General features: G+C 43.4%; 1 protein-coding gene across 2 annotated transcripts in view; it reads right to left on the bottom strand.

Annotated features, from left to right (window-relative positions):
- The window catches only part of TJP1 (tight junction protein 1), a 274,011-nt gene extending 250,422 nt beyond the window's left edge, over positions 1-23,589 (bottom strand). For both annotated transcript variants that reach the window (XM_025389949.1, XM_025389950.1), the window contains exons 1-2: positions 23,417-23,589; positions 10,625-10,757 (exon numbers count right to left, since the gene is read on the bottom strand). In XM_025389949.1, the coding sequence (XP_025245734.1) occupies positions 10,625-10,757; positions 23,417-23,589 (306 nt within the window). The remainder of the gene's footprint in view (positions 1-10,624; positions 10,758-23,416) is intronic.
- Positions 23,590-23,888: the final 299 nt, after the last annotated feature.

Here is a 23,888-nt window from a genome sequence, read left to right as displayed (position 1 = left end):
AATTCCAGCATTTTGGGAGCCCAAGGCAGGCAGATCATGAGGTCAGGAGTTTGAGACCATCCTGGCCAACGTGGTGAAAACCCGTCTCTACTAAAAATACAAAAATTAGCTGGGCATGGTGGCAGGCACCTGTAGTCCTAGCTACTCAGGAGGCTGAGGTAGGAGAATTGCTTGAACCCAGCAGATAGAGGTTGCAGTGAGCCGAGATTGTGCCACTTCACTTCAGCCTAGGCAATAGAGCAAGACTCTGTCTTACACACACACACACACAACTAAATAACACTAAACAAAAATCTTCTACCTGGTAAGGTACTTAAAGGAAATATTTTGTATGTAAAAATTAAAAATCATTCGAAAACAGATACTTGACCTTTTAATATCACAATTTTGACCTAGTGAATACTGTGACCAGCTTTTGTTGCGGTGGGGCGGGGGTGGGGGGGCACCAAGGAATTTTAGACCCTATGTTTATAAATACAAAAACGTGAATTGTAATTATACCAACACTGGAAACATATTATTGACAAAATATTTTAATTTCATAAAGCCAATATAATCCCTTGTTCAATTTTCTCTAAAGTACATGAAACAGCTAATTTTTTCTTTCTTCAACTGATCTTTTCCTGCAATTATTTGCACTGAGATAAGGCTTTTCTAGGTAAATTTTAAATCAATCAGATCAGAAATACTTCAAATGTGTACCAACTATAGCTTCATTCATTATGAATTCTCTCTACTGGTTACTGCTTTTTGTTTATTTTATAAAGTCCAATATCCTGGATCAAAGTCTGAAGATTTTAAATCTGTCATGAATATTTCATTCTTTTGTTGATCTGAATTCGAAAATAAATTTTACTAAGTATCAGCAAATGTCAATTTTATTTCTTCTGTCAGCTTTTCAACTGTATCAAGTTCCACTATGCCACTTAACCCAGTGTCCGTCTTGTTTTATGTTGACTGTTTCCACCAGGAATTGTCATTATGAAATGTTCTACAGGACTGGTCTACTTTAATAAAAATCCAACCCTCCCACATACTTATACACGTGTGACCACTTGGGATCTCATACTAACCTTCCTCACTGGTGAGCAATTCCCCTCTGGTGTCTCATGTATATGGTCACGGAGACAAGGGCCAGGTCAAAATGTCCCTGAGACCAAAAGGTCTCGGCCCTAACACTGGAGCCAAATGTTCAGTGCGTGTGTATTTCTTCCAAGGATGCATGACCTGAATCCGCTCATGAAGAAACACTCGATGGACCCAGGCTGAAGATTCTTTAAATTTGCCAAGGCCATGAAGCACAGGGAAAGGCTGATTTCTGTTTCCATTTTCAGCGCTCCTCTCATGGCCTAGCTGCTAGCAAGGCCATTGATTCACTTAATCATATCTATTCATTCGACAAATATTTATACTGAGCTGCACTAAACCCTTAACATTATGCCAGGTATTATGAAGCAATCTAGTTTTATGGCACATAAGCTGTCAGAAATTGGGGAAGCAATATGAACACACAAATTCTAACATGAGGGATCCTGTAAGGTTGCACAGTAAAATGAAGACTTCCTGAATGGGGGATAATTCAGGGAACAATTTGTCCTAGATAGACAAGTCTTCATAAGTCTAACTAAAAATGCTACTTCAGGCACTAAATCTTTTTGTATTTCAACCATTTGGCTGCGTTTTTTTTGTTGTTGTAAAATATATTACTCACTTTCCTGCCTTCCTAAACTGAACACAATTTGGTCATTATTTTATGCAAATTTTACTTGTATCAATCTAAATCATGCAACATAAAACATTAATAAAGTCTCACTTCACGAACACATCTGAAATTATGCAAATGTCCCAAATTAAAACTAAGCACCTAGAATTACATAATTTTAAACTGGCAGGCTGAGTGAATTAACCTGTGTGTCTACTACTGGTCCATGGCAAACCAATTTATCTGAAAACAGAAATAAGCCACCATTCTTGTAGCTTATTGAGAGTCCTATGGGAAAAAGTCTCAGAATCATAGGAATTTTGAATTATGCAGACACCTCAGATACATATCTCTCATAATGCCATGATAGCAATTATAATTTAACCTATTTATGAGTTGGCTTTTACTGTGGTATTAATTTTCTGGTCTGTACTGTGAGTTGAAGACTTGCTGGGAGGTGCTGGCGGAGCAGACCCTGCTAGTTACCTACAAAGTACCCATTTCCTCCTTCTTCCTTACTAGCAGAACCCCATTTTCATCCCTAGGAGCCTGTGCCACCAAAACTCCCCGTTTTTCACCCTCCCTTAGAACAGGAAATGGCAATGTGATGCAATTCTTGACAAGCAGATGTAGAAGGATGTTCCTGGGGAGGGCATCTCCTCTGAAACAAAAGGGCAAAGCTTCACTAGGAGAAAGTTTTCTGACCTTTTACTTTGCCCCATTATTTTTGTTGGAAATACAAGATGTGAGGGCAGAGTCACAGCAGCCACCTAGAGACTGAACGAATGAGGGCTGAGGCCTATAAAACGAGGGCAGCCTGGAAGAGTGGGGAAGGCTGGTCTCTGAGAACATCACAGCACAGCTGTGCCAACCCTGGGCTGCCTGCCCCCACACTCCTTGCTACAAGAGAAAAATGCTCCTGTTACTTTACTTTAAATGACAATCATTTGGGCAGGGACAGTGGCTCACGCCTGTAATCCCAGTACTTTCGGAGGCTGAGGTGGGCAGATCACGAAGTCAGGAGATCGAGACCATCCTGCCTAACACGGTGAAACCCTGTCTCTACTAAAAATACAAAAATTAGCTGGGCATGGTGGCACCCGCCTGTAGTCTCAGTTACTCGGGAGGCTGAGGCAGGAGAATCGCTTGAACCCAGGAGGCAGAGGTTGCAGTGAGCCAAGATGGTGCCATTGCACTCCAGCCTGGCAACAGAGCAAGACTCCATCTCAAAAAAAAAAAAAAAGGACAATCATTCAGTCAGCCAAAGGCACTGAGTGATATTTGAGGACTATTTATTTGCTCCTGTCCTAAACAGTCTTACTTTATTAATACCATGTCTTTTATCTTTTATATTCTTATAGTCATTATTTATGGATTCTCAGACTTTTCCTTTGGTCAAAGAACCCAGCTAAGAAAATCAATACATGACATTCACCAAGCCAGAGACTGGTCCGGCATAAGGTCCAGTGAGACAGAAATGAGAAGTAGGAAAGAGAACTTTAGGGTAAGTTTTCTATGCTTGATAGAGAGCCACAGAAAGAGACACTGCCCCTTCCTGCCTTTATCCCTGTGGACGTGAGGCCTGAACTGCTGCCCACAGCATGGCACAAGCCTACCGAGGAAGTCTACGCAGAGGAGGGGAGATGCAAAATATCCCAGGAAAATGGAACTAGACCCACAGGATTCAATTAGCCCTAAAGAACATCCTACTGCAGAACTTCTAGTATACAACTTAATATCTTTATTATTTAGACCAGTCTGAGTCAGTGTTGTTATTTGCAAACAGGAACATTTCAACGACCTCAAAACATGAAAGACCTGGCCCACTGTAAGAAAAGAAGGCTCACTCACCTCCACCTCCACATCTACTACTAATAACACATCCACCACCACCTCCTCCTCTTTCACCTCCACCACCACCACCCACTCCACCACTTCTATCATCACAACCTATTCCTTCACCACCACCTCCACCACTTCCACCTGTATAACCACCACCTCCACCACCACCACCTCTACCACCACAACCTACTCCTTCACCACCACCTCCACCACTTCCACCTCTACAACCACCACCTCCACCTTCACCTTCACCACCTCCACCACTACCTCCACTTCCACCACCTCCATCACCTCCACCACCTCCACCTCCACCACCACCACCACTACCTCCACCACCACCACCTCCACCACTACCTCCATCACCTCCACCTCCACCACCACCACTACCTCCACCACCACCATTTCTACCACTACCTCCACCACCTCCACCTCCACCACCACCACCACCACCTCCACCACTACCACCTCCACCACTACCTCCACCACCTCCACCTCCACCACTACCTCCACCATCTCCACTACCGCTACCTACACCACCACCACCTCTACAACCACCACCTCCACCTCCACCTTCACCACTACCTCCATCACCATCACCTCCACCACCACCACCTCCACCACCTCCACCTCCACCACCACCACCTCTACCACTTCCACCTTCACCTTTACCACCGCTACCTCCACCACCACCACATCCTTCGCCACCACTTCTACAACCACCACCCCCACCTCCACCTTCACCACCACTACCTCCACCACCACCATTTCTACCACTACCTCCACCACCTCCACCTCCACCACCACCACCACCACCTCCACCACCACCACCTCCACCACCACCTCCACCACCTCCACCTCCACCACCACCACCACCACCTCCACCACTACCACCTCCACCACTACCTCCACCACCTCCACCTCCACCACTACCTCCACCATCTCCACTACCGCTACCTACACCACCACCACCTCTACAACCACCACCTCCACCTCCACCTTCACCACTACCTCCATCACCATCACCTCCACCACCACCACCTCCACCACCACCACCACCACCACCACCACCCCCCCCACCTCCACCTCCACCACTCCCACCTCCACTATCTCTACCACCACCACCTCCACCACCACCACGTCCACAACCTCCATCACCACCACCTCCACCACCACCACCTCCACCTCCTCCACCTCCACCACCACCACCTCTACCACTTCCACCTTCACCTTTACCACCGCTACCTCCACCACCACCACATCCTTCGCCACCACTTCTACAACCACCACCCCCACCTCCACCTTCACCACCACTACCTCCACCACCACCACCTCCTGTACCAACGCTTCCTGTACCACCACCTCCACCTCCATTACCACTACCACCACCACCTCTACCTCCACCACCATAACCACCACCACTTCTACCACCATAAGCACTCCATCTTCACCACTACCTCCTCTTCCATCACCAACTCCACTTCCACCATGACCTCCACCTCCACCACTACCACTACTTCTACCACCATAACCACTCAATCATCACCATGTGCCCAGAGCAGAGGAGCCCATGATGCTCCCTGCAGTTTCTTCCAGGCTCTCGTACTGGTGAGGGGAGAACTGGTGATAAGAGTGGGAGTGAGAACGGGGGAAGGGGCCAGTTCCTCCCACAGAACTGGGAAGCCCAGAAGTGGCGTCCATGTTCCTCCAGGGCTCTCCTTCCACGGTGTTTTCACCATTTCATGCCTAGCTCCTCTCTCACCAGCCAGGCGCCCAAGGTGCAAAAACAACTTAGGATGTGTTCAAAGTCAAAAGGTAGTTTTGTGTCAAAACAGGTCCCTGAGGCCTCTCAGGGTCCCACCGGTCTCATAGTAGAACATCTTGAGGGGTAGAGGGAGGCGGAGAAATTTTTCATCATGGATATCTTCACAGGGTTACAGACATTTCCTGTCAGTCTGCATGGATACTCTTTTCTTCTTTTTCTTTTTTTTTTTTTTTGAGATGGAGTTTGCTCTGTCGCCCAGGCTGGAGTGCAATGGCATGATCTCGGCTCACTGCAACCTCCGCCTCCTGGGTTCATGTGATTCTCCTGCCTCAGCCTCCCAAGTAGCTGGGATCGCAGGCACCCACCACCATGCTCAGCTAATTTTTGTATTTTTAGTAGAGATGGGGTTTCACCAGGTTGACCAGGCTGGTCTCAAACTCCTGACCTCAGGTGATCCACCTGCCTCGGCCTCCCAAAGTGCTGGGATTACAGACATGAGCCACTGAGCCTGGCCAGATACTTTTTTATATCAGGAGAAAGAAGTGTCTCTTCAAATGTAAAAAAATAAAAAAATCAGTGATGTTAAAAAAAACAAAAAAACAATTATTCAGGGAGCAGTGACATCTGATTTATTAACCCAAAAACGTACTAAAATGTAACACTCCAAATAATATCTTCTCACATATTTTCCCCCCTAATGACAAAAACTCCTCTAAAGCTTTTGAAACATGTATCACTTTTGCCTAGTGAGTATCAGTGATGACTGAATCCTCTGTCACTCAAAGTTAAGGGAACATCACCATAAATTGTTAATTGGATCATTGTTTCTATTTACTGCGCACAAAACTTTTTGTTTTTCTGCTGGCAGAGAGATAAGCTGCAATCTAGATTTACATCCACAAAACAGGAAATAAACTGCCTAAGTTTATGTTATAGAATACCTTCCTCCCAAACAGAATGAACTTCACCCAACTGGCTCCATTCCCCTATTTTAGGAAGCAGGTTTGATAAGAGAAGCTGGAAAATTTCAAGCAATTTGCTAAATTTTTAAATTATCACTTAAATTTTTAAATTATCACTTCTTTGACTATACACTTAGAATCCAAGAGAAAGGAAGGGGCAGAATTAAAAAATGCAACCTGATTTGCAACCTAAACAGGCAATAACACCAAAGTGAAACGAAACAGCTAAGAATGTAAACATCATTCACTAAATCTAAAGACAAAAGGTCACTTTTCTTTTTCATATGGATTGTTGTATGTCTATCACCCCAAGGGGGGAAAAAAAAAAGAACCTGCCATCTGGTTTATACACCATTTTACTCATTAAAACATTGAAGAAGGGCTCAGGTTTTCCAGGCAAAACACATACACAGAACAGAACTGTCGAGTCCAGGCTATGCCTGAGAGAATTTTACCAAGCATCTCTGGGACACTGCCTCAAGGAACCAGGGAGACCGGATGGATTCCAGTCCCCGCCAGTAAACTAGGATGCCAATCAATGATCCTGTAGGCTTACAAAATGAACTAGAATGCCCGTCCCATTTAATCCCCACAGAGAAAGCTGAGACAATCACTTCTCCCCAGGAGTGAAATGGCATCATTCTGATGGTGCCCGGGACCAAAGCCAACAGGCTCAGCTGGAACCTGAGGCCTCTCAGCCAGAAACTGGGACCAGGAAACTACAGCAAGTGCATCTCTTGCTCCACTTGCTATGTTTTTCTAAAAGCAATAAAAGTTGTATATTTTTCTCAGACAAATTTGGAAAAAATTAAAAGTAAAACATAAAAATAGAAATATTCTGTTGGTTACACAAATTTGATATGTATATATGCCAGGAGATTATTAGCTAAGTCCAAGTTTTCCTATTTCAAGGTTCTCTATTTACTTTGGCAGTCATAGGGAGTCATACATTCAATCAGAATTTTTAAATAAATTTTTAAAATAGTGTGTAAAGTTTTCATAGTTGTTTGAACTGTAAGAACATTTACAAAGAGGTAACTATGGTGGCTAAGGTACTTCCTAAAGGAAATAAAGATTTCTATTCCTACGTAATTAGAAGTCATTACAGATCCTTTACCAAATACCTTCCCTGCAGACTTCCATGGCTAAGATTTTAAATTGGTCCTACATGATTATATTAGAAAGTCAACTTCCTTAGAAAAACAATTCTGAACACCTTTCATCTTCGATGAAACCCTTTTCGAACCCATGTTTTTTTTTCAAAAGTGTAGCCTCCCTTCTTTCTTTCAAAAAAGAAGAATTTTTTTTTTTTTTGCGACCAAGTCTCTCTCTGTCATCCAGACTGGAGTGCAGTGGCACAATCTTGGTTCACTGCAACCTCCATCTCCTGAGTTCGAGCGATTCTCCTGCCTCAGCCTCCCGAGTAGCTGTGATTACAGACGCCTGCCACCACACCCAGCTAATTTTTGTCTTTTTAATAGAGACGGGGTTTTGCCATGTTGGCCAGGCTGGTCTCGAGCTCCTGACCTCAGGTGATCCACCCACCTTGGCCTCCCAAAGTGCTGGGATTACAGACATGAGCCACCACGCTTGGCCAAAAAGACAGAATCTTTAAAGTGTAGGGAAAAAATGTTTTTTTGCCCCATGCCAGAGATGCTATATGCCCCTACATATTTTGGATATTACAGTATTAATTGCCATATCTTATGTAGAAAGTGGGAGGAGCCAAGCTGTTAAGCTCTTCTTTTTATTTATTTTTTTATTGCTTGGAAAATCAGTTATTGCTTTTCTAAAAATGAAACATGCTCATTGTAAAAACTTCTAACAATCCAAAAACATGCAGAGTAAGATACAGTAAATATAAATTGTTGCTCCACCACAAATGACCACAAAAACCTGAGAGAGAAAATGAACACAAGTTGCAAAAAACTCAAATGAACTGCAGAAATTAGACTTCATTAACATATTCCCACTGCTGAGGGATGGAATGCCAGCACACCAAGTCCATGGCTTTTCAATGCACTCCTCAGAAGTAGAAAACTGAAATTTAAAACAACATCGTCCATGAAGCCAAGTGAACCATTACACCAGAACATACAGCTCCTCCCCGGAATAAGCCTTCTATGAACCTCAACTTTTCCTCTCTTGTAATATCAATGTCAAAATGCCTTCCCTTCAGGGATACTAAGACATTTCACCTTTGAGAGAGAGTCAAATAGAAAATCATCAAAAAGAAAGAAGGTAATTCTGCACCTGGGTAGTAGTATTTTTTCCTTGCTTGGAGGGTGTACTAACTTCAACCAGCTCAATTCTTTCATGAAGCGAAGCAGACAATAAACTCTCAATAATTTAAAAACATATTTATTATGATAAAAAGGTAACTCATTTGTCATTTCTATTTGTGGAAAACTGAAGGCAATCTTTTTCTCTGTAAAGCTTTTTGTCTGTTACATTCCAAAAACATTATAGTCTCTCCCCCAACCAGAATGATTCTGTTTATGCAAAGAAACATATTTTATGACATGCAAAATTAATTATATGATTATGCTTCAGTAATGACAATGTTTTACACAATAGAAAAAAAAGCTGATAAAATTTAAATTTCCATTTTTATACTCCAACAAATAATTTAAATTTGTTTCTTGATGAATTCAATGTTTCACTTTCGAAAAGCAGTTCACTTCATTTTGAAGTACATTTACATTTTCTTTAGTTACTTTAACTGTTAGGTCTACTCAGCAAGAATTTACTGTCTTTTTATTCTTTTTCTGTTCTTGGTTAAATGTCTTCTGATAGGTCACATTTTACCTATTTATGTCTTATGTCATAAAGCATTCAAGAACATTTTAAAGTAAAATGCTTGAATAAAATTATTTTAGTAAAAATGAAAAAATAAATGTAAAAATGCATGTAAAATAAATGTAAACAAATAAAAATAAATGTAAAAAAAAAAAAAATAGAGTACTGGCCGGACACGGTGGCTCGTGCCTGTAATCCCAGCACTTTAGGAGGCCGAGGCGGGTGGATCACAAGGTCAGGAGTTTGAGACCAGCCTGGCCAAGATGGTGAAACCCTGTCTCTACTAAAAATACAAAAAATTAGCCAGGCATTGTGGCCGGCACCTGTAATCCCAGCTACTCAGGAGGCTGAAGCAGGAGAATCGCTTGAACCCGGGAAGCGGAGGTTGCAGTGAGCTGAGATTGTGGCTCTGCACTCCAGCTTGGGCGACAGAGCAAGACTCCATCTCAAAAAAAAAAAAAAAGAGTAAATAATAGAGTATTCACATTTACTGAGCTTTTATTTTCAGCAGTTACAGGTAAGAGATGAAAGAGATAGAATTTAGTTTCATATTTTGATACCATTTTTTGAAACAATGGCGAATGGTACCTTTATCATTCAAAATTTTTTAAAACTCAAAAAGGACAGAAATGAACATATCAGGTCTACCAAATAACCTAAACATTCATTAATTTACCATTGAACCTTATGATACATTAATTGAAATAAAACCTTTTTACAAAGAAAATTCTAGTGTTTGTTTTACAAATTGGCATTACAGTATCTTTTTTATTCAAGTGGGGCCTGAAAGTGCCAGTGTTCCTCCAAAAACATGCATGAATTTACCACATTCCCATATGAGAAATAATAATGTGTCAAATATGACCATTAATGTAACCACTTAGAATAAAAGAAAGTGCCAGGAGTTCAAGACCAGCCAGAGCAATATAGTGAGACCCCATTTCTACCAAATATTAAAAAATTAGCCAGGCATAGTGGCACACGCCTATAGTCCCAACTACTTGGGAGGCTGATGTGGGAGGATCACTTGAACCCAGGTGTTCAATACTGCAGTGAGCCATGACTGTACCACTGCCCTCCATTCGGGGCAACAGAAGGAGACCCTGGCTCTTAAAAAAAAAAAAAAAAAGAATAGAAAGAAAGCACCACCATTAACTGAATTGGGATCTGTCCTAATAATATCAGAGTAGTTATTGTCTGGCACTTGGGGTTAATCAGACACTTAAGTCTCTACTTATATTAACATGTGGATTTGTGATTTTATAAGATATTCCCATTAATACTCTATTGAACTTAAATCAATTTTTCTTGTGGAGTTCACGAAGCATTTCTCTATCTTCTCTTTGTATCAGAATCATCATTATGAACCATTTTATAAATGTATCATATCCATGCTAGTTAAGAAAACATTCTGGTTGGCAACCTGTTGGGTAAACCATTTCCAAAATTTAAAAATGCCTGCCACAAAATAAGTCTGTTGCACTTTTATGACAATAATAAAATAAAAACTTTCATACTCTTTGAAAAAATAAGAAAAGCATTGATCAGTCCACTTACAGTGAGCTCGCAGAAATCGATGCTATCAAGGCTTTTGCTTCTGTGTAATCTCCCTTTAATTCGTCTTAAAGAGGGTTTTCCTTGGCTGACACTAGAAGTAGCACCATTAGGATTTTCGGAGGATGGGGTTACCCTGCAAGAAAGAAAAAATTTATTAAAAAGACAGGTTTACAGGTGAACACATTTCTCAAGTTTCAGGTAAGCATTTACTCAAGGGAAGCTTTGGAAATGTCACACTCCTTTTTCCAGCCAAAAAGTTAAGAACCACAGCGGAGCTACATTCTATCAGATACCCTTTCTAAGTATTTCTTAGCTAGTTTAGACATCCTGACAGGGTTCAAATAGTACAACATTACGATTCATTAGGCTGTGGGTGGTGGCTCACACCTTGTAATCTCAGCACTTTGAGTGGCCCAGGCAGGAGGATCACTTGAGCCCAGGGGTTTGAGACCAGCCTGGGCGATACAGGGAGACCCTGTCTCTACATATATACACACAAATAAAAAAATTAGCCTGGCCTGGTGGTGCATGTCCGTGGTCCTGGCTGCTTGGAAGGCTGAGGTGGGAGGATTGCTTGGGCCTGGGAGGTCAAGGCTACAGTGAGCCACCACTGCACTCCAGCCTGAGAGACAACAGTAAGACCCTGTCTCATTAATAAGGTTTTTTTAAAAAAAGATTCATTAAATATCAATCCTACAACCTTTGAAGAAGCCATTAATATTACACTGAAGTTTCCTAGGTAAATCGGAGGTATCTGCTTCCTTCTGGGCGGGTATTTATTCAGCACTCACACCCAGTACAAGTGAGCTATCATTGTGTCCGTCACAGATACTGTTCAGAATGGTTTTGTTAAGCATGAAAATAACATAAATCTAAACATGATAGCCAACACTTAATTCAGCATAATTATGGAATCACGAAAACATAGACAACAAGAAGCAGTAAACAGGCCGGCGCGGTGGCTCACGTCTGTAATCCCAGCACTTTGGGAGGCCAAGGCGGGCAGATCATGAGGTCAGGAGTTCAAGACCATCCTGGCTAACACGGTGAAACCCCGTCTCTACTAAAAATACAAAAAAAATTAGCTGGGCGTGGTGGCGGGTGCCTGTAGTCCCAGCTACTCGGGAGGCTGAGGCAGGAGAATGGCGTGAACCTGGGAGGTAGAGCTTGCAGTAAGCTGAGATCATGCCACTGCACTCCACCCTGGGCGACAGAGCGAGACTCCATCTCAAAATAAATAAATAAATAAAATACAAAATAAAAAGTAGTAGTAAATAATCTAAGCCATCTATAAAGTGCACACTGGAATACATGTTCATACATATACATATAGACACAGTAAATATCATAAAATAGACTAGATATGGCTACAGTTTAGAATAAAAGTAATACATCCATATAGTTAAAACATTTGAAGAGCATAAAAAGATACAAAAATGGAAAGTAAAAGCTGCCCTTTTCCCCCTCATCCCAAACCCCTATATCTTTTCCAAAACCAACCACTATTAACAGTTCTTTGTATTGTATAATCTCCCAGACAAATGCTCATGCTTATATAAAGATGTGTTTATTTCCTTTTGAAATTTTTTTAGTGAGGTGGCCAAACTGCGTGCATTGTTCTGTACCTTGTATTTTTCACTTAATATATCTTAACGTTCTTCCCATAATAATCCACACAGAACCATTTCACTCTCTTCAATGGCTAAATGGTATTCCATAATATAGATGTAATATAATTTGTTCAACTACTCCCCTACTAATAGGCATTTAGTTTGTTTTCATATGTTTGTTATCAAACCATACAGTGATGAACATCCTTGGCAACATCTCTGGGTACAAATGCATTATTTAGTTAGGAAAGATTCCTCAAAGTAGAAATGCAGTCAGAGATGGGAGTTTTCTAAATGCTGATAGATAATACTGTTCCAAAAAGCTTTACAAATGTACACTTCCATCAACAGTATATGAGAATATCCATTTGGGGGAGTCCTTAAATACAAGGGCGACTTTATCACTTCATTATTTTATCACTCAACTTCTCCATGTCCTTCATGATATTTTTGTCTGTTGAACTGCTGATTCTGTATAAAGAACTATTATAGAATTTCCCACCATGAACATGGATTTGTCAATTAATCCATGACTTTTAGTTTTTGTTTTTATATTTCTATTATTTTTTATTAGATGCCTTGGTGCTTATGACACATATCTTCTTAGGGATTTAATCCTTTATCATATAAAAAGACTATACCAATTAAAGATTTTACCTTAAATGCTATTTTGTCTGATAATTTTCCCCATCTACAATTTTATATTAATCCTTTCCTGATTTATCTTGTGTTTTCAAGTGTTCCAAGTCTCTCTCTCTTTTCAGTTTTTTTTTGAGACGGAGTCTTGCTCTGCCGTCCAGCCTAGAGTGCAGTGGTGCAATCTCGGCTCACTGCAAGCTCCACCTCCCGGGTTCATGCCATTCTCCTGCCTCAGCCTTCCAACTAGCTGGGACTACAGGTGCCCGCCACTATGCCCGGCTAATTTTTTTGTATTGTTAGTAGACACAGGGTTTCACCGTGTTAGCCAGGATGGTCTCGATCTCCTGACCTCGTGATCTGCCCACCTCAGCCTCCCAAAGTGCCGGGATTACAGGCGTGAGCCACCGCGCCCAGCCTGTATCTAGTATTTTTTTTAATTAATGCAATATTCTCATGCATCTTTCCAAAAATAACCTTTTCTTTTTTTTTTTTTTTTTCTGAAAATAACCATCTAGTTTTTTCCATTTTCTCAGGGATTAGTTCTTCTGTGTTTTAATTTGGTAATTCTCTGGGTACCAGCTTTCTTGAACTGTTTGGTGATTTAATATCTACTTACACTGGTATTGGAAAACACCCATTTCCCCACTGCGACTACTGTGGCCTGCCTTCAGTAACTCTGGCAGAGAGATGGGATACATACACTGCCAGGTCTGTGAGGCAGCTTCGTTTGTAAGCCAGTAGCTACCTCTAGGACAGCCCTGCCTCTCCGACCCCAGTGTTCCAGAGAACTGCAAGGTTCTTCTCTCAACAGATCTATCCCTATCTACTAGTTACATTTCAGAGAGTCCTCAAAAATACCGGTCCACTGATGACATTCTTTATTGTTTACTCAGACTATTAGCAATTTTGTTGTAGCTTTAAAAATCAATTTTCTTCTTTCATTGAATTTCTAGTGCGTCTTCCTTTCAATTGGCCTCCCAAGGTAAAATTTTTACTGGTGCCACTTTCATGATTCTCAGGATAAAAAGAAACATTGTACAGCTTTGTTCTCTTCTCTGCAGGGTAAAAGCTTCCATGAAAACAATGAGCTTTATTCAAAAGAGGACATATGGGAAAGAAAAATAGTTATAAAACAATATACAAATCAACTCTTTATTTCTCTCACTTTATTTTGATAGCGCTGGTAGGTGTGATCATATTTTAGAAAGTTAATGCAAACATTTAATATAAATAAATAAATCTGCCTAGCGTTTTTCATAAGTTTTCTCTCATTTGACTTAGAAAGGCATCACTATTCTCCCTTTATGCCAAATCTAGAAGCCTAAAAGAGCCTGTAATAAAAATTTGTATCTACCAAATTTTATAAATGGCAGATAGCAAAGAAATTTATCAGGGTTAACTCAATGTAATACTAAATCCAGTGAAAAATTAAAACAGAAAAATAAAATGACCATAAATATAACTAGAAGAATAGATCCACTGCCCTCCCTACCAGGATCATAATAAAAACATGCCTGTAATACCAGCACTTTGGGAGGCTGAGACAGGAGGATCTCTTGAGCCCAGAAGTTTGAGACCAACTTGGGCAACACAGAGAGACCCTGTCTCTAAAACCAATACAAAAAATTCGCCAGGCGGGATGGCACATGCCTGTGATCCCAACTACTTGGGAGGCTGAGGTGGGAAGATCACGTAAGCCCAGGAGGTTGAGGTTACAGTGAGCAGTGATCACACCACTGCACTCCAGTCTGGGCAATGCAGTGAGACCATGTCTCAATGTGTGTGTGTGTGTGTGTGTGTGTGTGTGTGTGTGTGTGTGTGTTGGTGTTTGTGTTTGGGCCCACCCTCTCTTTCCACTTCCTATCCCCACCCGATGAACACATACCACAGGCCTGGCCCCTGGAGGCAGTCCCCCACTTGCCCTGCCCATTTCCCTTCTCTTCACCTGACACTGCTAGAACAGGTCTGGTCTGCACTGCAGCCTTCACCATCATAGCTCCCGAGGTAAGGGAGGAGACATCCCCTCAGAGGCTCCAGGATATGTCTCAAAATATATGTATATATATATGTAATAATCACTAGCGCTAAACTGGTATACACCAGGTGAAAATCAGCTCTGGACCCAACCTGCCCACAGACTCCACAGGAAGATGGTATCTTGTCTAAGAATTTAGCCAGGCTTCTACAGAGTAACTTTAGTAACTTTAAAGTTTTGACCAGATCTTTGGGAAGCTGAGGTAAACTGTTAAAAGGCATACGGCTCAATAATGACCACCCCCACTTTGTTTGGTGTGGAATAAAGAAAAGAAAAAATAATGATCTAGATAATAATGTAGAATATTAACCCTGGTGTAAGTAGAAGTGTTCTTGTAGGAATAGGTGAATTTTAGACATTGCTTCTCTTTTGTTTATTACTGTCTTTAAGAATATTTGTCTTGGGGAGGAGTATGTGTGTGTTTTATTTTTTTCTGGACACTCACAAGAACACAGTTGCATATCTATAACTCACATGAGAAGAGCTATACAAAGAGCCCACCAAGGACAGTTCCATTTGACGTGGAGTATAAATTATTTTAATCGCCTGGTACCACTCTTCCCCAGCCATGATGGTGCAGATCTGAGCTGAGTAACTCAGGCTGTGGGGATGATTCCCCACATGTTTAGGGGAATGGCCCTTGATGACAGGGAAATAAAGTTAGGAACTGACGTATAAGCACCTTGCACATTTCCCCTTGACCTATAGGAAAATCAATATTTAGCTTACAGGGAGGCTTTACTTTTCCTAGTTCTTAATTCCGTTTTATCCTCCCTAGAGGGAAGCTGGGGAGAAAATTCCTGCCTCTCTCCATCCCCTTTGTAACTTCCCTCATGAGGGTGTGCTTTCCTTGTGGGCATGACTGACATGCATCAAAGGCAGAAGCCCAGGGCCCACCCTCTCTTTCCACTTCCTACCCCCACCCGATGAACACATACCACAGGCCTGGCCCCTGGAGGCAGTCCCCCACTTGCTCTGCCCATTTCCCTTCTCTTCACCTGACACTGCTAGAACAGGTCTGGTCTGCACTGCAGCCTCTACCATCATAGCTCCCGAGGTAAGGGAGGAGGCATCCCCTCAGAGGCTCCAGCACAGCTTCCTAGACAGGCCCTCATTTGGGTGATAGCCGGCACCTGCCCCAATATGATTAACAACCCAGAAAACTGTCAACATTTAGTTCTTGTTCCTTGAATATATCCTCCCTGGTCAAGAACATGCAGGAGAAAGACATACACCAATCCAACTCTACCCATTACGTCACACCTACAAAGCTCTGTCGGGCTGTTAGCTACAGGCCAAATGTGGATTGCTACATCTTTGACATGGGACACGGTCCTTAGCAAAGTCATTTAAATCTGACAGACATACAAATTTTCACTAGTTCAAAATACATGCATCACAGTGCAGCACAACTTCTTGACATTCTGCAAGCACCCCCCCCCAACACCCTTCCCTCTGCTGCAGTGCTTTTCTACTCCCCCGCCCTGAAAGCCCAACCTTCCCAGGGAGCCTTGGGTATTCATTCCTTTTGTTTCCAACTCAGGAGCTTTGGCTACAAATATTTCCAACCATCCTAGGACAAATGACTTCCAAGCTCATCTACACCACCCATTTCTAATTTCCAGTGGAAAAGAACTCAATGAAAACACAGAATCGGGCAACAATAATCAAGACGGTAAAAACAAAGTAATTACACAAGGACAAGTCTATCAACAAAGTAACATCTAATAATCCTTCTACAAGATATTCATTTCAAGATACCGGCAACTGACAGCCACAGTCAACTCAAGAGAATGCTAATGAGTGACAGCAAAGCATCCTTCCTCCACTTGAGGGGAATTCCAGACAACGATGTGAGCCAAGGAGCCGCGAGACACTGCTAAGTACAGGAGGGTAGCTGGCTTTAAAAGGATGCTAAATCCGGCGACGTGCAATGGCTCACACCTATAATCCCAGGACTTTGGGAGGCCGAGGCGGGTGGATCAAGAGGTCAGGAGATGGAGACCATCCTGGCTAACACGTTGAAACCCTGTCTCTACTAAAATACAAAAAATTAGCCGGGCGTGGTGGCGGGCACCTGTAGTCCCAGCTACTTGGGAGGCTGAGCAGGAGAATGGCGTGAACCCAGCGGGTGGAGTTTGCAGTGAGCCGAGATCACGTCCCTGTACTCCAACCTGGGAGACAGCGAGGCTAGTCTCAAAAAAACAACAACAACAAAAAATTGCTAAATCCTTCAGAAGGATACCTCAGGAAAAGCTAGTAAAATGCTAATTTTTGTTTATAAGCATTGGACTTCAGAAAGCTTAATAACTCATGTAATAGGTTAATAGTAAACAGTCATTTGATGAACTTAGAAATAATAATGTGCACAACTGCTAATAATTAGGTCATTTAAAAAATTATGGGCTGGACACAGTGGCTCACGCCTGTTATCCCAGCACTTTGGGAGGCCAAGCGGGGTGGATCACCTGAAGGTCAGGAGTTTGAGACCAGCCTGGCCAACATGGTGAAACCCGGTCTCTACTAAAGATATAAAAAATTAGTCAAGTGTGGTGGTGGGCGCCTATAATCCCAGCTAGCTAGGAGGCTGAGGCAGAAGAATCACTTGAACCCGGGAGGCGGAGATTGCAGTGAGCTGAGATCACGCCACTGCACTCCAGCCTGGGCGACGAGAGTGAAACTTCGTCTCAAAATAAATAAATAAATAAATAAATAAATTACGAAAGGACTTGGGTATTGGAGCCCTTCACCTCCCAACGAGGACCTCAGTGATCCATCAGTGGGCCGGGGGACCACCCTTGGAGAAACAACCTTCTATGGGGCACTTACCAGTCATTTTATTATCTGTTTTCAGTTATTTTCTCCTTCTAGACTCTCATCTCACTGATCAATTGTCTTTTAAACCTTGATGAATTGAGTCTGAGCAAGTCAATGACCTAATTTGTAAAACTAGGAAAATACAGCACCTACCTCGTAAGGGTGCTCTAAGTTAAATAATGACAGGATACTTGGAAAGCACTAATACAGAGTCTGCCAAGTAATAGCTCAATGAATAGCAACTCTTAGTGTTTTTGGAATCTGATTATTAGATGACTACTTGAATGAATATACTGATAGTGCATGGCCTTAAATAATCACCGAATCAAACAACTGGGGAAATGTCAGAGTATAAAGAAAATGAAATGACACTGCTTTTTCTCCCTAAGTGCACTGTAAATACTTTTTTTCAAAATTTTTATTTCTGAGATGGAGTCTCGCTCTGTCGCCAGGCTGGAGTGCAGTGGCGTGATCTCGGCTCACTGTAACCTCCGCCTCCTGGATTCAAGCGATTCTTCTGCCTCAGCCTCCCAAGCAACTGGGACTACAGGCACGCACCACCATGCCCAGCTAATTTTTGTATTTTTAGTAGAGACAGAGTTTCACCATGTTGGCCAGGATGGTCTCGATCTCTTGACCTCGTGATCCGCCCGCCTCAGCCTTCCAAAGTGTTTGGATTACAGGTGTGAACCACTGTGCCCAGCCCACTGTAAATACTATTAAAGCACGTAGTGCAGAACTCAAGACTGCTGACAGCAATAAATTATGAAAATATTTTTTGCATACATTAGAAAAGAGTAACTCTTATTTGTGCCTCACACCTGCAGAACAGCAGCATGAATGTCACCTTACTTAGAATGTTACCATGTTTAGAAAGAGAGTCTTTGCTGATGTAATTAAGTTAAAGATCTCCAGAAGAGATCATCCTGGATCATCCAGGTGGGCCCTAAATCCAATGACAAGTGTCCTTATACGAGACAGAGGAATAAGTCAGTCAGTCTCAAGGATGTCAGAGGAGAGCTGTTTTAGTTGCAGTGGAGATTCTAATATGGCCTGCAGAAGAATCCATCTGCATATGTATACATCATATTATACAATGGAGCATTTATTTTATGAGCTTCTAATTTATAATTTGAAATAAATTAAAAATTAAAAGTTTTAGTCTTCTAAAAAAAAAGAGAGAGGAGAAGACACAGAGATACAGAGGTCATGTGAAGGCAGAAGCAGAGAATGGACTGATGCAGCCACAAAGAATGTTCAAAAGAGGCAAGGAAGGATCGTCCCCGAGAGCATTTGAGGGAGCGTGGCCCTGCCAACACCTTGATTTTGGACTTCCAGCCTTCAGAACTGAGAAAATAAATTTCTGTTGTTTTCAGCCACCAAGTTTACGTGATCTGTTACAGCATCCCCTGAAAACACAAAGCCCCACTGCTTCTTTTCATCACTGGCAATTCCAAGAGGTCCCCCAAAGGAAGCCAGCAGGCTCTGCAAACTTCTACCTACCTCGGGTAGAGGTAACCAGGCTTTGTTCTGGGTTCCTAAGTAATGATTCAGAACCAAACACTGCAAACGCTTCTGCTTCCTAAATTTCTCGGAGAAGGGGATGAGGAGAAGAGGGTTCCTACAGGCTCCACTGATGTGGGTCGGTCTGACTGCTTTAGTTTCCACCTAAGTTGGTCTGCAAATATAATTCTCCTTACGAGATTTGCAGAGCCAATCGGAAAGACAGAAGATATTGCACAAAGAAAAACTGACAGGCACAAATGCCCAAGCGAGATGGAAGTGTGGGAATAAGGCATGCAACGCTGCCCTTTACACTGGCAGGAGCCTTTCCATAGAGACTGCAGTAAAGACAGAGAAACACAGATATATAAATACCTTCATGTAAATCTCCACATATGCCTTGACCAGTTTTCGTAATACATCCTCACATTTATTCATTTATTTATGTATTTAGAGACAGAATCTTGCTCTGTCACCCAGGCTGGAGTGCAATGGTACAATCTCGGCTCACTGCAACCTCTGCCTCCTAGGTTCGAGCGATTCTCCTGCCTCAGCCTCTCGAGTAGCCGGGATTACAGGCACACACCACCACACCTGGCTAATTTTTATATTTTTAGTAGAGACAGGGTTTCCCCATGTTGGCCAGACTGGTCTTGAACTCCTAACCTCAAGTGATTCATCCGTCTTGGTCTCTCACCGTGCTGGGATTACAGACATGAGCCATCACGTCCGGTCCTCGCATTTGTAAATAGGCACAAGCTGGTGCATTCCAAGGTCTTATAAGCATCGTTGATGTCTGCTGTTGGTTTCCACCCACCACTTGAGAGACAGGACCTACATCCTACTATCTTCTAGACATATGATGGTACCTTATGTCTCAAATGCTCCACGTGCGGTTGCTATGAAACTAGCAAAATGAAACATTATCTAGAAAATAAATCCAAAGTGTATAAGAGAAAAATGAATCTGGCAGAACAATGTTCTCCAACTTAAGAATATGAAGTATTCTACATCTCTGTTTAAAAGAGCCACTCACTCCAGAGTCTTCACAGAGCATGCTCTTCCCTTTGCCACTGTAGAATTACATGAATGTTTGCAAGTTAACATTGAGTGGAAATTATGAAATGATTACCTAAGATCATGGAAAAGCTCAACAAAAGCCCCTTGCCTTTTCAAGGCCATCTCTTAGTAAGATGGCTTTTATCCCTGGCCCTAACTCACTGCCTACCTCAAACATGAATTGCTTGGCTATAAAAGTTACCTGGATTTTATTTCCTTGTGTCCTCTCTTCAGAAATTCTTTGAGAATGTGTTTTCAGAAGCAGAACCCCAATGATGGAAAAGAATAAACCTGGTTTCCTAACTTTGTGACCAAATGCTGCTAATATTGATGTCTAATAATTCCTCCAATATTATTCTCACGTCTTAATTTTTAAACTGGCCTGGGCGCAGTCGCTCACACCTGTAATCCCAGCACTTTGGAAGGCCGAGGTGGGTGGATCACCTAACGTCAGGAGTTCGAGACAAACCTGACCAACATGGTAAAGACCTATCTGTACTAAAAATACAAAAAATTAGTTGGGTGTGGTGGCATGCACCTGTAATCCCAGCTACTCAGGAGGCTGAGGCAGGAGAATCACTTGAACCCTGGAGGCAGAGGCTGCAATGAGCCAAGATCTGCCACTGCACTCCAGCCTGGGCAACAAGAGCAAAACTATTTCAAATAAATAAATAAATAAATAACTTAAAACTGAACATTTAGAAAATAGATTTCCCTTGGCTGGGCGGGGTGGCTCACGCCTGTAACCCCAGCACTTTGGGAGGCCGAGGCAGGTGGATCACGAGGTCAGGAGATCGAGACCATCCTGGCTAACACGGTGAAACCCGGTCTCTACTAAAAGTACAAAAAATTAGCCGGGCATGGTGGCGGGTGCCTGCAGTTCCAGGTACTTGGGAGGCTGAGGCAGGAGAACAGTGTGAACCCGGGAGGCGGAGCTTGCAGTGAGGCGAGATCGCACCACTGCACTACAGCCTGGGCAACAGTGCAAGACTCAGTCTCAAAAAAAAGAAAACAGATTTCCCTAACATATTATTTCCCAGTCACAAATTATTAAGAATCCATTTATTCAGCAAATATTTATTGAGAAGCTTTCTGATACCTTTGAACCAGACATCAGCTGCAGGTGTTTTACAGCAATGGATGAAATAGACAAAAGCTCTCCCTCATGCAACTTACGTTTTAGTGAGGAGAGGGGGAATATATATGAAAAATAAGTAAAATAAACAGTGTGTTAGTTATTGATAAGTGCTCAGGAGAAAAGCAAAATGGGAGATATGACCACTGGTGCCGGTATCTCCCATACCCCCATATACCATCAATCTGAGAAGCAATCTTCAAGTGTTACCCCTTCTTCCTTCACTGTAGTGACAGTCTTCATTTATTTGCTAACATCTCCCACAGACATGTTTTAATTCAACTGCGGCTAATCTTGTCTTCTAAGTGTTGTCACTTGCTGTTCATCACATTAAAATATCTTTCTTTTTTTTTTTTTTGAAACGGAGTCTCACTCTCGCCCAGGCTAGAGTGTAGTGGCATAATCTTGGCTCACTGCAACCTCTGCCTCTTGGGTTCAAGTGATTCTCCCGCCTCAGCCTCCCGAGTAGCTGGGATTACAGTCATGCACCACCACGCCCGGCTAATTTTGTATTTGTTTGTTTGTTTTATTTGTTTGTTTATTTAGTAGAGAAGGGTTTCACTACGTTGATCAGGCTGGTGTTGAACTACAGACCTCAGGCCATAGGCCTGAGTGCTGGGATTACAGGTGTGAGCCACTGCATCCGGCACATTAAAATATCTTTTGCAGAATGAATTTATTTTTTAAAAAAACAAATTGGTGGAGGCAGAAAGACACTACGATTTACTAAGCACCTATGATTATGATTAAGCCAGGCACAGTGGCAGTAGACACCTTCGTATTCATTATCAGAGTTGATCTGTATATATCCCCATGAGGGAGATAACAAGATTCTCATTTTACAGAGGAAGAAACAGACACTCCAGGAACTTGTTTAAGGTCACACAGTACGTGGTATAGCTGAAATCTGAACTTTGCTGTCCATATTTGTCTTAACCTTCAAAATTCTCCACTTTTAGGATTCTTTTTCTTAACCCATCTTTTTCTTGGCTGACCACTACAGACTTTGGTAAGGATCATTCTTTCACACTGTCTTACACAGCAGGAATTACCTTCCTCATTACCTAAGAGCAGCCTCATCTCCTTTCTCTATAACCTTAGGATTAAATTAGACTGTGTTCAGTTGAATTGAATAAAACCTTTATGAGCTACATTGACCACTAATTTTAAAATTAAAATGACCACTGACTGTCATGACAACTGGCATCTTTTTTCTGTAGTCGTCTTCCCTTTACTAGATTACTTCTTTTGCAAAAGAACCTTAAGCCTAAATCTCAAGCCAGTGGAATACCTAGGTGGCTCCTAGGATTCCGTCTGGATTACGGAATATGATTAATAAAATGCAATATACAATCCTGTAGATAATCAGCAACGTAAACCAGTAAGGTCCAGACATTTTTCTTGAAAGGTGTTTTTTCTTCATTACCTCAGTAACAGTTTCCAGGTCGGAGGAACTGGAACGCATGCAGGTAGAATACAGTCCCCGACAATGCAATAATAATGTCCCAACTTATTCCCCTTGCCTTACTCGTCCTCTACTATGCACTCAGCAGCAGATGAATTTTTGAAAAATAACTGAAAACGCACACCGTGATACTAATGAATTCTCTGCTGTCTCCGCGAGAGCCTGGCTGGAAATTCTAAGCCAGAACCCGCCGTAATGGAGCAGAAAGGACAGACAGAGGCGGGAGGCCGACGCCCGGGTGCGGGTGCCAGGGGTCCTGGCAGCTCCCCGCCGCCGTACGCGCCGCGGGCACAGCGAGGGTCTCGGCGGAACCAGCCAGCGGGCACGCGGCACAAGGCGGCACAAGGCGGCAGTCGGCCCTGCGCTCGGCCTTGGCTGCTGCGCCCCGCGCGCCCCGCGCCCCGTCGGGCCCGGCAGCCTCGGCCTCGCGCCCCCCCCGGCGGCCACCCCGGCCCCCGCTCCCACTCCGGTCCCCGCCCCGGCCCGCGCCTGGCCCGGCTGCGGTTCCGCGCCCGCGCGGCCGCCTCACCACAGCTTCCTCTTGAGCGGCAGGAGGCTGCCGCGGTTGGAGGGAGTGACGCCGATGGCCATCTGCAGCACCGTCAGGTATTTCTGGTACTTCATCTTGTCCCCGCTCCGCTCGCGGGCAGGGCCCCGCCGCCGCCGCCGCCGCCGCAGACACAGCCCCTCCAGGCGCCGCATAGATCAGCTCTGGGCCATCCGCCGCCGCCACAGCTCCCGCCGCTCCCGCGACCGCCGCGCCCGCCGCTGCGGCCGTGCGTGGCTCGGACTCCCGCTCCCGCCGCCGCCGTCGCCGTGCGTGCCCGGCCGCTCCCGCCGCCGCCGTGCGTGGCCCGCAGCTCCCGCCGCCGCCGCCCCTTCCACCCCTGCAGGCCGTGGCCCCGCGGCGCGCTCCGGCGGGCGGGTGCGGGTCTCGCGGGAGGCCGGGCTGGCGTGGCTCCCGCTCCAGAGCCGCTGGGCGAGGCCGGGCCACCTGCGCG

The sequence above is a fragment of the Theropithecus gelada genome, chromosome 7a (genome assembly GCF_003255815.1).
Source record: "Theropithecus gelada isolate Dixy chromosome 7a, Tgel_1.0, whole genome shotgun sequence".
NCBI classification, from domain to species: domain Eukaryota; kingdom Metazoa; phylum Chordata; class Mammalia; order Primates; family Cercopithecidae; genus Theropithecus; species Theropithecus gelada.
This window is presented reverse-complemented; position numbering and strand designations above follow the sequence as displayed.